The sequence below is a fragment of the Fistularia commersonii genome, chromosome 6, assembly GCF_037954325.1.
Source record: "Fistularia commersonii isolate RoL2024-O1a breed Wild chromosome 6, RoL_Fcom_v1.0, whole genome shotgun sequence".
Classification (NCBI taxonomy): Eukaryota; Metazoa; Chordata; class Actinopteri; order Syngnathiformes; family Fistulariidae; genus Fistularia; species Fistularia commersonii.
In genome coordinates, this window is record NC_141289.1 from 21,081,085 (window position 1) to 21,095,736 (window position 14,652).

The window sequence follows — 14,652 nt, forward strand, 5'->3', positions numbered from 1 at the left end:
TCTGATAGCCTCAGGTAGGAAAGACCTCCTGTGGCGTTTAGTGGAGCTCCTTGGTGGAATCAGTCTATGACTGAAGATAAGATAAGATAAGATAAGATAAGATAAGATAAGATAAGATAAGATAAGATAAGCTGAGATGAACTTTATTTTTATTTTTTAATTCCTCTGTCACAGCAGCGTATCAGTTCCAACGTCCACTAAAAGGAACAAAAAAAAAAAAAGAACTGAACGTCAACAGACGGTCGCGTTGCTGTGAGCGCGTCCTGACGTGTCCGCGTCCCCGCCGACTGACTGAAGCCCGGTCGGTGAGGGGGGTCCCCGTCCCGACAGGATGTCCCCCGCCCACCGCTCCGGGGCGGCGGGCGCGTAAAGTCCCGCGGCGGCGGGTCGCCCCGGGACTCTGCGATGGAGGCTCGGAGCCGCGCTGCCGCTGCGGAGCTGCTCGGCGTGGCGCTGGCGGGCGGCGGCTGGCTGTGCGCGCTGGCCGCCACCGTCATGTCCAGCTGGCTGACGCTGTCCTCGGACCTGCTGCCCACGGAGAGCTTCGGCCTCGGCCTGTGGGAGGCGTGCGTGGCGCAGGAGCACGGCGCGCTGCTGTGCCGCCCCCACGACGGCATGCTGGCGCTGCCGCCGCACCTGCAGCTGTCCCGCGGCCTGATGTGCGCGGCGCTCGCCGCCGGGCTGCTCGCCCTGCTGCTCGCCGTGCCCGGGATGCGGGCGGTGAACGGCTGCGACCGGGAGCCGCGCTCCAAGCGTGCGCTGAGGAGCGGCGGCGGCGCGCTCAGCCTGGCCGCCGGCCTGCTGGCGCTCGTCCCCGCGTCGTGCTTCGCCCGCTTCGCGGTGCTGCGCTTCTTCGACGACACCGTGCCGGAGGTGATGCCGCGCTGGGAGCTCGGAGACGCGCTGTTCTGCGGCTGGGCCGCCGGGGCGCTGCACCTGGCCGGGGGAGCGCTGCTGCTCGCCACCGCGCTCCGACCGCAAGCCGCGGCAGGCACCGGGACCCGCACCGGCCCCCGCACCGGGACCCGCACCGGCATCGGGAGCAGGACCGAGTACGTCTGACGCTCCCGGGTGCCTTTCGCGGCGACGGGCGGGATCCACGGAAACTCCTCCGACTTTCATTATAAGGCTTAGAATAAACGGTCCTGGAACCGAGACCCGCACATCTTCGGACCTCCGACCGGGTTGCCTCATCGTCACCCGCGAAACACACGCACGTCGAGACGCCACGGAAGGACGGAGCGGCTGGAGTCAGAGAGCGCGGTTCCCTTCGAGGTCAGACTTCTGCTTTCAAACTCTCACTTTCCTTTGGATTTCCGAGCAAACCGCCGTGCAAAGGTTGATTTACCCAAAGAAATTCTCAATGACTTTATACCAAACAATCTCTTCTTTTAAGCCAAACGTATCCCGAATGATATGTCATTAAAACACATTTATCATTATTATTATTGTTGTTATTATTATTATTTCACCGTGTGAAATGCATATGTCAAACATTAAGCTTTTTTAATGTGAATCTCGATCGTTACTTAATGGGGCGAAAGACAAAAGACTCCACCTGATTGCCAGAAAACCTCATGTTTTTTTGAAGAACATCATCCGTGTTCCGAGACACGGACTGTAACACGCGGAGGTTCATGAAATGTGTTTTGCCCGCGCGAACGTCACCACGTGTAAATAAAGGATATTGATTTTCGCCACAGACTGTGTGATTGTGTTTCCTGCACTCTAATGAGGACGGCCTTTCATTATACAGTGTGTGTGTGTGTGTGTGTGTGTGTGTGTGTGTGTGTGTGTGAGCGTTCAATCACTCAGCCTGTGGGCCGTCTCCCTTTGTGCCGTTCGATTAAGAACGATTAAGAAGCGGCCAAATTTTCTCCGTTAGGAGGTAAAGGGTAAAGGAGGCTTGCAGCCGATACGTGATGGAGCCCTGGAGCTGCGGAGGACGGCGTGTCGATGGCGGCCCGTCGATCCTCTCTGTGGAGGACGCTGAAGATCCCGAAGACCTCTACATGGTTGTTGTTACGATAACACGTAGGCTGCGTGTCCTGATTTATTGTGAAATGTGGAAGATGCTGGAGAAGCTTCCCGTCGTGGCCGAGGGAACGAGCGGGGCCGCCGACGCTCCGGCTCAAATGTTGTTGACAGGAAGAACGTTTGTGAAGGAAGGACGCCGATCGGGGAAGTCGACGGCTCGGGCGACTTATTATTATCCGTCTGATTCAGATGATTGGATCAACGCCGCGTGGAGAACCGGAGAGACTGAACGCAGACGGAAAATGGCCGTCGGCCCAGAACCAGAACATCTTGAAGGCCCCTAAGCCAATCTACGCTCTCCTGGACGTTATGCACACAAGATGCTCCATCCATCCATCCATCCATCCATCCATCCATCCATCCATCCATCCATCCATCCATCTTTCAAAACATCCATCAATCCATCCATCCATCAACCAATCAAAAAATTCATCAATCAATTCAAAATTGCATCCCTCCCTCCCTCCCTCCCTCCATCCATCCATCCATCCATCCATCCATCCATCCATCCATCCATCCATCCATCCATCCATCTACACCAGAGCATCAGAGCTCTCTGAGGTCGTTTCTACGGCAACGATCGTGTTTCTATCAACAGACATTGGGTGGGACTGAGAAGAGAGGAAGTCTACAGGATCACACGCACACACACACACACACACACACACACACACACACACACACACACACACACCCGTCAACTCAAGTCTTTCCATGTGTTGCAGCTGATGTTCTGAGGTGTTCCTCCTCCTCCTCCCAGGCTGCTCCTCCTGCAGGAGCCGGTCCAGGAGGGGCTTCTTCTGCTTTCCTTTCTCTTCTTAAGATGGCGCTGGAAGACGTCAGCCTGTCGCAGCAGCTCACGGCTCACAGCTCACTCTGTAACACACACGTTTCCCCTCGGGATCCATAAAGGATTCCTTCATTCGTTCATTCATTCAGGATTTGAGGTTCTGTAGATGTTTCGTGGCTCTCAGATGTTTGATGTTCGGTCGAGACTCTGGATCTCAGGATCCGGTTCAAGCCGGCTGATCTTCAGCTGATGTTCAGCTGATGTTCAGCTTCTCCGTGGGTTTGTGTGCAGAAATGGCCGAAGTTCCATCCGGACATTGAGGTGATTGGTTCGCGTGATGTTCGGGAGCTCCTCTGCTCACGTTCTGCTGACATCAAACCACTTCTGAGCTTCACCCGGCGAAGTGAAGGACCAGATATGAGGAGATGCCCGGCTTCTGCTCGGCTGGCAAAACGAACAAGTCGAGGGACGGTGAGAAACATGGAGGACGTTTGAACTGATAGCTTTTGATGGCAGAAGATGGAAAGCAGAAGATGACGGCCGTAATGGAGGCCAGGTGTCCACCGGGCCAGAGCTTTGCTTCTGGTGGAAAAACCCAGGGTCCACAAACTGCACCGGGAACAACGAAGCCGCCATTTACGCGCATTATCCACGGCAGTCAGCGGTCATATCTTCTGGTTCGGCTGACGGATGGCGCCCTGTCATGTGGGTCCAAACATCTGGGCGAGCGCACGGGCCGCCCCGAGTCCAGGAGGCCAGAGTCACTCAAAGTTCAGCGGCTGCAGGACCAAGAGGGAACATCAGGGTCCTGCACTCGACCCGGGGTTACATTTCCAACGGGAACATCCGGGTCATGATCGGGTGAAGATCGCCTGACACGAGGAGATGTTTGGGAAGCGTTCGGGTTTCACTGGAAGGCGCCTTCAGCTCCAAGACGCCTTCAAGCCGGGAACCCTCCGTCCCCACGGGAGGGTCCGGGTCGGGTCCATGTTCGGGTCCGGTCCGGTTCACGGCCATGTGGAGATGTTCTTCTGACGGCAAGCGACGCTCAGGTGGCGTCCAGGTGGCGTCCAGGTGGCGTCCAGGTGACGCCCCGCGACGTCCTCGAGATGTTTATTGAAGTGCGTGCGCGCCCCGATGACCTCGCGCTCCTCGTTGATGACCTCACGGCTATGAGGCTCATGTACTTTGCCTCCTTGTTGTGGCTCAGAGCAGCTTTGTTTTGTGACAATGCTGTCATTATGGCCGCCGCCGCCGCCGCCGCCGCCGCCCTCCACATCAGCGGGCCGAGCAGCGACGCCGGCCCGGTCACAGGACTTCCTGTCGGACGAGTCGCGGGCCTGCACCGGTCCGTCCAGGAAGTCCAAAGAAGCACAATCAACAAACACAGAGACGTTTGCAAGAACTGACCAAAAGGTCGAGAACATTTTCACGTTGACACGGGAAGATTTCCATCAGGAACGCACTTTCCTCATATTTTATCACAGCGTCTGATCAGAACCTGCATCCCAGGTATTTAAAACAAGGACTGAAAATATTGCATTTACAATTTATAATTGTTCTCTCTTCTAATATGACTTGTCTTTCTTTTAAACTGATCATGTCTTTATTTTCAGAAAATACCATCTCAAATATGATTATATATTTGATAGTTAAAATATACCATATAAAATACAAATATATCATTCATCCTATAAATATACTGTATAGAATACAAGTATATAATATAATATAATATAATATAATATAATATAATATGTTTATACACCTAGAAAAAGGACATTCTGTTATCTTTGTAGAACTTGTCAAATAAAATAGTTTGTAAGGTTTGATAATGCAGAGGAATGTGCTGGATTTCATTCCAGGCATCTCCATATGAAGTCTTACAGACAATTTAATATTTACATTTTCTTTTTCCCATTTTCAGAGTTTTGGTTTTGTTGCTAATTTTGCACTGAAAGTCTTGCTGGTGAATTATCTTGTCGACTATATTGGAATATTTATGTTATTTTTAGAAATTGTGAGAATGTACTGTGGAACACTTATTAAAAACCACGTTTGACAGATTTACATAAAATTCTCCCAAACCATCATGAATAAACTGAAAGTGTATCAGAAAAAGGTACCAGTTAGATTCTAATAAAATGTCTGCTCACTTTCAGGTCCAGCTGCTACTAATAAAATGGAATTTTTGTTGAAATGAATTGGATCAATTTTTGTTGTTTTTTTTTTGCAAACAGGGTTTATTGCAACCATCTTTAGATATTCTTTAATTTTCAGTCAGTTTCTGTGTGTGTGTGTGTGTGTGTGTGTGTATGTGTGTTCATCAAATCATAAAAGCAAATAATTATATGTATATAAAACTAACCAATAATAAAAATAAAGAAATTGTACCTCATGTTGTATTTGTCCCTTGAATTGTCACGGTTTAAGTAAATAACCATTTTTGCCGTGCATTTGTAGGCGTTTTGCAATGTTTTTCTTGTAACTCATCAGGAGAGTGGAAACCCTCCTCCCCACTCCCACGGCCTCAGGAACAGGACGGCAGAATCAGACTCCCTCTGCCTCCGGACCTCCGTTCTTTGAGGTCGGCGTCCAATTAGATTTCTGGTGCCGAAGCGAGAGGCCGCTCCTTATCAGGCACCGTATCTGAGGTCCTCGCAGGGAGAAGCAGAGTCAAGCTCCAGATATCCTGTTTCTCCTGAAGTCGATGCCGGTGCTGATGGCGACACGCATGATGATGATGATGATGATGATGATGATGATTGCGGCGGTGGTGATGACGCTCTCCAAGCCTAAGACGTGACCTCGCTGCCGGTCTTCAGCGCGGTGCCAGTCCCTGTTTGGCGCGATGATGAGAGGCGGCGTGGAACAATGCGAGCTGCCCGGCCGCTTCCTGTCTGCTACCCGGCAGCGGCGCTCCATTGTCCCGCCGAGGAAGAGAGCAATTAAGCGGAGGCGTCCAGCTGGGATGTCCTGCTGCGACGTGCTTTCATGTCCCTGCAGGTTCCTCCCACTGTTTGTCCATCTCTGATTTTCACAGCAGCCGCCGCCGCTTCAATAATGACCCGAGACATTGATCCACCTGGAAACGTCTTTCTGTTTTACACCCTCATCTGCCAAATGTTTGTGAACACTCCATTTTCATTCCGCAGTGATTTTCCACGGTTTCTCCACGGCAAAACCGGGGGAAAATCTACCGGAAAAGGCTCCAGAAATGCGAGAATCTCGACATCGACCGTCGATTGAAGTAAAAACCAGTTGCGAAAGAAGATGTTTTGCTCGATGTTTCGACGGCGAGAAGATGACGGACAGGGAGGAAGAATCAGGTTAAGCTTTGTCATGACAAACTTACAATTGTCTGCTAGTTGCGGTGGATGTTTAACAACCTTTCAAAACTGTTGTCATGATTGGTACAATTCTTGTTTTTTCGTTTTCGTTTGTTTTTTGTTTTTTTTTTAGTTGCGTGTCAGTTACTTACTGCATCCGGGGAAATAAAGGGAAAAAGCACCAGGACTAGACCAGAAAAATGAATGTTCATAAAATGTTCTAGAGGAAAGCGCAATTTGCAAAATATTATCAGAACATGAGGGATTTTATTTTTCCTATCATTTATAGAATTCTTCAGGTTGACTCTTTTCCGTGATGATCTGGAAAAGTCTTGCTGTGTTGTTTTCTTTCCAAAACAGCGTGTTTGCCTCTCATGAAAGTGATGGGACGTGGAAAGTGACTCCAGGAGACGGACGCCACCGCCCGGACCCGGGAGGACCAGAATGAGCCAAAATGTGATTTTTAAACACGTACGGTCGGAACGCGAGCGGGAAACCGATAAAGGTGTCGCGTCAAAGTGAATGAAATATTTGCGAAGTTAATGAGAAAAGGGTATTTCTGCGAGAGCGAAATACACCAAGGTGGAAACAATGAAGGCCGAGTGAGTCACGAGATCCAGTTTCATGTTATTCAACTCGCAGGAGGAAGGAAAGAAAGTCTCGCCCTCAAGATCAACAGGGACAAACAGCTTTCAGCCGCTCGGCTTTCTGCCGTCGGACATTATCCGATGCGTTCGATACGTCAAAGTTCTGCCGCGCTTTCCAGCATCCGATGAAGATCTCCTCGCGGTCGTCCGAACCGCTCCGAGACTCTCCAGAGAGGTCGCTTTCTTCAGTACGGGATCGACCAGATCCACGTCGCCGACCGCGTTGGCGGTCGCCGATCGTCTCGCCCGGGTCTTCGGTATAATCACCGGTTCACCATCTCCGAGGAAATGATTTTGGAACAGATATTTTTGGGAAACTCTTTGCGAATCCAAACATCATCCCAGTGGTTTTTGATGAAAGTGAAAAAAACTAAGAAAAGAAGCTCAGCCACAAAGACACATGGAGCAGCTGAATGACTTCCTGCGTCCTGCTGCGTTCAAACAAACAGGGCCTTTGTTTGCAACACATGCACACACACACACACACACACACACACACACGCACACACGCACACACAGGCACTCACACATGCACTCACACACTCACACAGTTCTTTATGTTTTGCAGAGATGGAACATCTGGATCCGTGTTTCTATTCAGAGAAAAACAAAGTGACGTCAGAAGATTCGGCTTCGGCAGAAAACTCTCCCCTGAAGGTTGCAAACATCACGCCGCCGTTATGAAATGACAACAATCCACGCCGGTGAACGTGGGATGAAAAAGGAGGTCTGAGGATGAAGAGAAGATGCAGAGAGGGTCGGACGCAGGCGGGTGATAAAGCAAAGTATGCTTAGATGCTCTTCAGATTCGACCGGAAGGTTTTTTTTTTCGTTAAATTCCAACCAGAGGTTGAAACAAACGATGGCTCGTCCTTCTTTTCGTCAGAAATTCAGCAGTTGGTATTTGAGCCCCTCGGTGGCGCCAGAGACTCCGAGGCCGAATAGTTTTCAAGGCGGTGACCTTCGGCCGGCGGCGGCGGGCGGCCGAGACGCCGCTCTGAGAAGGTCGGACGCTTCGGGTTTGATTTTCTGAGTCTTCTGGACTCAAAGCTGCACGGTTTGGGGATTCTATCCAGAAACGAGAGCGTAAAATGTCGGCCAGTCAGCGTCGCGGGCTCGACTTCTCGGTGGATCGGGATACTTTGACGTGAGGTATCGGCGACGTCCGCGAGACATGTGTCGACGGCGAGAGGGCGAGGACGCCTGCCGCTATCGAGTCCAAGACGGATCAGCGCCCGCCGGTCCCTCGACATCCCGCCGCCGAGTTATTACTCTTTTCCTCTAAAAACGTTTCATTCGTGGGTGCAGAAACGGCTGAAGGTGCAGGAAGGCGCGCCAGGAAGCGGGTGCGGTTGCCCTTGAGGACCACGTGCGCCCAACAAAGGCTGGGCGAAGTCATCAGGTGAGAAGGTGCAGCTCCTCCGCCTGTTTCCTCCAGAGTCGTCCAGGCCGAGCGAAAACCCCCCACATGGCAGCGCTTCCTGTCCGTCCTCGGCTCTCCTCCCTCGCCGGGACGCTCGCCAAGCCTCTTCTGGACGTCCAACTTCACGGACGTCATCTCGCCCCTCTCGGCGGGTGGACCATCTGAAGGCCGGGGAGAAGGAATCCCGGGGAAGGCGCCGGTAGAAACCCGGCCGTAACGTCTTGTCTTCTTACCGCCGCCTTCCCGGGTGTTTCCGGCGCACTTCCGGCGCTCGCTTCGGCCGTTTTCGTCATCGTTTCCGCCTTCGCCAACGCCAGAACCGCCCGGCTCGCGTCCTCACGTCTCCCCGACTCACCCCCCCGGCTCGTCCCGCCCCCGAACCTGCCCCCTCCTTGACCAGCGCCGGGGCGTCTTTGCCCCCTTCGGAGTCGACGACCTTCCACGTTCGATCCCATTTGTTTTCTTTTTTTGTCGATCCCTTTGTCACGTCGTCGCACGGTATTGGTTTTATTTATTCAATTTTATTTTCTAAAATGTCTCTCGATGAGTAATTCCCAGTTCCCCGATGAAAACAGCGCCGCAAACGACAGCGTTCGCTTTGCCTTTTCACTTCGGAACGGGAAGAATCATTTATTTCAGTCTATTTATGATGTTATTTTTTGATGCGGTATAAAATGATCATCTCCCCGGGGTCTCGGATTCCTCTCAAAGCAGGAATCCAATCACATTTTGCAGTCAGTCAGTCAAAGTTTGAGGCGCCGCCTGCGATTCTCTGGCGCCATTTAGTGGTCGGTCGATTTCAGTCCGTCCGGTCGAAATCAAAATGAAAACAAACTAAAAACACACAGAGTTTCTCAGCTTTATACCATCGTGGGAAATGTAGGTACGTTATTTGCTTGACAGCGGCATAAAACTATGACGGTCAGATCTCAAATGTGATGAACAGAACCCTCCTCTCCATTCTCGTGTTCATGCCATTTTATATGAAAGCCTTCTTTTCTGAACCTCAAGCAAATTGCAAACTTTTTATCTACTTTGAAATGACAACATTAAAATTCTGATGAAAACTTCAAAGCTCCTCTCGATCCTGATCTGTATTATGTGTCCCTTTGTGTTTTTTTTCCCCCTCTCTTCAAAACGGAGCCGCTTTGGATAAAACAAGACCAAATTACAAAATAAAGTATTTGCTCCGGACTGCTGCTGCTTTTGGATGTCGGTAGGAAACCCGTGCAAACGCCACGCACGAGGCGTCCCGGAGTTCCCTCCGGTCAAACCGGACGGCCCCGCGGTTGTCGACCACCGGGAGGCACCGGGAAACATCGTCGACGCGTTCAAGGTTTTTATCGCAAAACGATGGATTCCACGCTCGGTGATGCCGGATGAGCAAAGCTGTGGTTTTAATGACACCATAGAGACGGAGGCGTAAGCGAGCGCCTTCACATTAACCTGCCCAGAAAGACCGGCCGTCTACAGATGGGGAGCAGCTCAATCCAAAATATTGATTTTTGAGGCCAAACTGAATAACAAACCAAGGATTTTTGTTAAACCAGACTCTTTCCGCCAGAATGTGCAAGACTGCAGTTCATTTAATTGCTTACTTGGTTATGTTTCTTCAAATCATCATAACAGTGCTCTCGCAGGCAGAACAAACCTGTTTAACACGCCGAGGATAAACTCTGCTGCAGCCCTTCGGATCATTATTCATTCCGGATCCCCGTTCTCTCATTGACACATTTAAAATGTTTTACCGATCAACCTGGAAAATTACAATTACATATAAATACGTATAAATGTAACATAAACATATAAATACGTATAAATATAACATAAACACATGAATATGTTTTGTGTTTGTACGTAAAAAAATATGTGTAACAATGAAACACCAAAGTCATACACTTTTGGAAATGTCTGACAAATGTTTGACTCATAAGAAGGGATTTAAAAATTCAGAGGCTGAAAGATATCATTATATTCTTGAAATAAACAAGTATTAGTAAACGAATAAACAGTATAAATTAACGGTACCTGAAAATCGGATACAGTAGAATTATACATAAATAGAAATAAAATGAAATTAGTGGTAAAAAAAAATAAACATCAATATAAAGTCAAAAAAGGGTATCCTTAAAGTTTAAAAAGGTGTGCTGGACAGTTAAAAATACTTTGAATAAAAAAAATAAAAATAAAATAAATAAATAAATGACAAAATAAATGACAAAAATAAATAAGAGTAGGATTATACATAAATAGAAATAAAATGAAATCAGTGATCAAAAAAATAAACATCAATATAAAGTCAAAAAAGGGTATCCTTAAAGTTTAAAAAGGTGTGCTGGACAGTTAAAAATACTTTGAATAAAAGAAATAAAAATAAAATAAATAAATAAATGACAAAATAAATGACAAAAATAAATAAGAGTAGGATTATACATAAATAGAAATAAAATGAAATCAGTGATCAAAAAAATAAAAATCAATATAAAGTCAAAAAAGGGTATCCTTACAGTTTGAAAGATTTGCTGGAAAGTTAAAGATACTTTGAATAAGAAAAAAATAAAAATAAAATAAATAAATAAATGACAAAAATAAATAAGAGTAGAATTATACATAAATTGAAATACAATGAAATCAGTGATCAAAAAAATAAGCATCAATATAAAGTCAAAAAAGGGTATCCTTACAGTTTAAAAAGATTTGCTGGAAAGTTAAAAATACTTTGAATAAAATAAAAAAACAAAACATAAATAAATAAATGAAAGCCACCTTTAATACCTGAACTCAGTTCTTTTTCTGTCTCACTTCAATCCGTCGTGATAGAAATCTGGCCGTTGGGTCGAAGCGAGGCGGCGCTCCGGCGGTCATGCGGGCGACACCGGCCCGCGGCGCACGCCGGGGTCGCAGGAGGTCACGGCGTGGCCTCGGAGCCGCCAGGCCCGGAGCGTCTTGTTGGTCCAGACCCAGAATCCCGAGGTGATGCCGACCGCGACGCTCATCGTGTGCTTGATGACGAAGAAGCTGAGGTGCGGCTCCTTCGGGGCCACGCCTCCCGCCGGACACGCCGTTCCGAAACGGCGGCAGATGTGCAGACGCCACGCCTTCTGCCAGTGGGGCCGCAGCCGCAGCTCGTGGGCGTAGCAGGCGAGCAGGGCGGTCGCCGGCACCGTGTTCAGCACGGCGAACGCGCCGAGCCGCAGCATCAGCCCCTCCAGCTTCCGGGTGGCGGCGCCGCCGCGCCTCATTGCGGTCCGGACGCGGAAAAGGGACACGAAGCCGGCGAGCAGGAAGCAGGAACCGAGAGTCAAGTAGAGCGCGAGCGGCAGCAGCACGAAGCGACGCAGAGCATCCGCGCTGGAAGCGTCTACGTAGCAGACGCCGCTCAGCGGGTCGCCCTCCACGTCCCCCGCCACCACCACGCCCAGGGTCTGCAGCGCCGGCGCCGCCCACGCCAACAGGTGGAAGAACGGCGCCCGGGCCTCGATGGCCTCGTGACCCCACGTCATGGTGGCGGACAGGAACCAGGCCAGCGCCAGCACGGCCCACCACGCGCTACCGGCCATGCCGAAGAAGTAAAGCACCGTGAAGATCAGGGTGCAGCCGCCGGGTCCGGAGCCCCGCGCCGCCAGCCGAACCCCGCCCGGCCGCGCCCGCTCCGCGCACGCCACGCTATCGCCCAGCAGGACGCCGGCGCCGTACGCCAGCGCCACCATGAAGTAGCAGCCGGCCAGGAAAAGCACGGGCCTCTGCGGGTAGGCGAAGCGTCGCGGCTCCAGCAGAAAGGTCATCAGGGTGAAGAGCGTGCTGGCGGCGCAGAGCCCGGCGCTCGCGCCCACCCAGCGCCGCCCGCCGCTCAGCTGCTCCTCCTGGAAGTGCAGGAGGCCACAGGGGGCGCCGCAGTCCCGGGCGCCCAGGAAGCCGGAGCCCCGGCCGGGACGGGTCCGCAGCTCAGGCGGGCAGACGAAGGCCGGCTCGGCGGAGGGCCGAGAGGTCGCCGGAGTCCCGGACGATGTATTCCGGCCCACGCAAATTTCCGGCCCGCCGTGCGCGGGGAAGCGCTCGCAGCGCAGACGCTCCGGCCAGCGGAAGCCGAACCGATTCACGAGCGCCTCGCAGCCGCGCCGAGCGCGCTCGCAGAGCGCCCGGCAGGGCGGGAGGGCGCGCTCCAGCACCGTGCACGGCGGCGCGTACACGGAGCACAAGAAGATGCGCAGGTCCGGCGAGCAGCCCACCTGCACCAGGGGGAAGAACTGGTGCGCCTCCAGCCCCGCCTCTTCTTGCCGAGCCTGGCCGAGCACGTTGGGCATGATGGTCCGGTTGTAAACCAGGTCTTGGCACAGCGGGATGGACACCGGCTGGCAGAGGCCGTGATCCGGCACAGGGACGGCCCTCTGGGACGGCCGGCCCGGGACCAGCAGCGCCAGCGTGACCCACATCCCGCGCCAGGACCCCGCGGATGCCATGGGAAGGCCCGAGGGGGAGCGCCGCCTCCCGGAAAGTTCCCTGGAGTCTGCCGGGGAGGAAAAAAAGGCCGGGAAAAGCCTTCCGAGTGGAAGACGGCAGTCAGAAGCAGCCTCCCTTCTTCTGGTGAGCGGGAAAGTTTCCCGCCTCCGGCAGCGACCAGGATACTTCTCTTTCCCGACATGAAGCCGCTCATCTCCCGCCTTCCGCCGCGCATCCGGGAGGCGCAGAGGCTCTGCGGACGGTTTCAAGCCGCCCCTCCCGCGGCTTGCCGCCTCCGAGCCGGCTGCCTGAGCGGGCGCCTGGAAACTCCTCGCCGCGATTCGGACGCTTTCAAGTGGCGCCGCCGATTGGCCGCGAGAGACCGAGGGGGCGTGGCTGAGCGCCGCCTCGCTCTTATATAAGCCAGGGTGTCTTCGGGAGGCGTCGGTCCCTCCATGAAATATTAAACGCGTCCTTTAGCCGGATCCACCTTTCACAAGGCATTATTTGGAGATTGTTGGCGGACTTTGAAAAATCCCCCATTTCACAATGAAATGTTCCTAATTCTTTGAAATGGGGATAGATTTTCCGTCAGCTTTGAAATCGACCAAAAAAAAACCCCAAATGGTGAATTCTGTTTATGAAATGAGCTGCTCCTGCTGCCCCTCTGAGGTGAGCCAGAGGTCTGGAGGATGGGGATCGGGGATCGGGGATCGGGGATCGGGGATCGGGGATCGGGGATCGGGGTAAACTCCTAAGGTTTATCAACAAAACAAAACAAAACACCTACCGAGTGGCAAGAAAGCGACCATCTCTCCGAGGCAGATTATTATGCAGGTGTAAGTGTGCGGATCGGGAACAAATGTACGAGTGTCAGGTGATAAAACAAAACAAGGCATTTAGCAGGTAAACATATAAAATGCTAACAAATCATAAGACATGATTGGAATGTAGTTTTCAACACGTGCACCAATGACAGAGCATCAATTGAAAATCAATACATGATAACATATTAATTAGTGATAAAATCTGCCAAACTTTGAAAAAAATTCAATTTCAGGTTTAGATTTTAAGGATCCAACATTTAAAAAAGAACTTCAGTTTCAAAAACAACATCATATTCAATCACTAATGACTTTTGATAAGACTTGGTTGAATTCATCCCATACGCAAAATTGGAAAAATGTCAACCGTCGTTTTTTTAGAAATACATGAAAAGATGAACGGATAAAAATAAATGTGTTGATTGACTAATGAGATGAATAGATTAATTTATTAAAAGAAAGGGTGTTACCGGCGTTTTTGCCTTAAAGAATGAAAGAAAAAACAAAGCAAAACAGCAGAAAAACAACAACTGAAAATGACCAAAAATCTGTTTCATTTTTTTTCACAAAAAAAAAAAAAAAAAAAAGCCGACCTTATGAATTTGGTTTTTGAAGAGTCTGAGTTTGTTTTGGTTGAAAATGTTGCGTGGGAAGTGAAATCCCGGCGCTCGACGCCTCGGTGCGACCCATTTCCTTGGCGACCAGACCGTCTCCCTGCCGGCGCTCTATTTCAGAAGCGCTCGAGAGGACAAACAGTCTGCGCCGCTTTCTGGGATCCAACGCAGACGACGCTTTCCTGCTCGCCATCGATCGGGTCTCCAACTCAGTCAACCGGTCAGCACTAGATGTGTTCTGAAAATGCGGCAACGCTGCTTTTTTTTTTCATTTTTAATTAAAACACACGTTGTCATGCCGGTCATTTTAGATTTACTTTTCTAAAGCACAAAGTCAATGACGTCCATCAGAAGGTTGAGGACGTTCTCGGACTCACAAAAGACCTTTTTGCGTCCTGTTATCGCCGCTTCGGTTAATATATTTAACGTACATTACTGGTCAAATGATAAATAACGAATCCAACTGTTATCGTATTGCCATCGTAAGCGATGAACTGGGATTTACAGTTTGTGTTGAGATAATAACACATAGAATGACAGATGTAAAG

The 14,652-nt window shown here is 50.6% G+C and overlaps 2 protein-coding genes across 2 annotated transcripts; one reads left to right on the forward strand and one right to left on the reverse strand.

Annotated features, from left to right (window-relative positions):
• Positions 1–296: 296 nt before the first annotated feature.
• LOC147233663 (claudin-24-like) lies at positions 297–1,702 on the forward strand. The gene has a single exon (XM_086147533.1). The coding sequence runs from the start codon at positions 406–408 to the stop codon at positions 1,060–1,062; it is 657 nt and encodes a 218-aa protein (XP_086003659.1). The 5' UTR covers positions 297–405; the 3' UTR covers positions 1,063–1,702.
• A 9,175-nt stretch (positions 1,703–10,877) lies between these two features.
• Positions 10,878–12,869, reverse strand: LOC147233664 (frizzled-7-B-like). The gene has a single exon (XM_086148650.1). It carries the CDS (start codon positions 12,684–12,686, stop codon positions 11,088–11,090), a length of 1,599 nt encoding a protein of 532 aa, XP_086004776.1. The 5' UTR covers positions 12,687–12,869; the 3' UTR covers positions 10,878–11,087.
• Between the last annotated feature and the right edge of the window lie 1,783 nt (positions 12,870–14,652).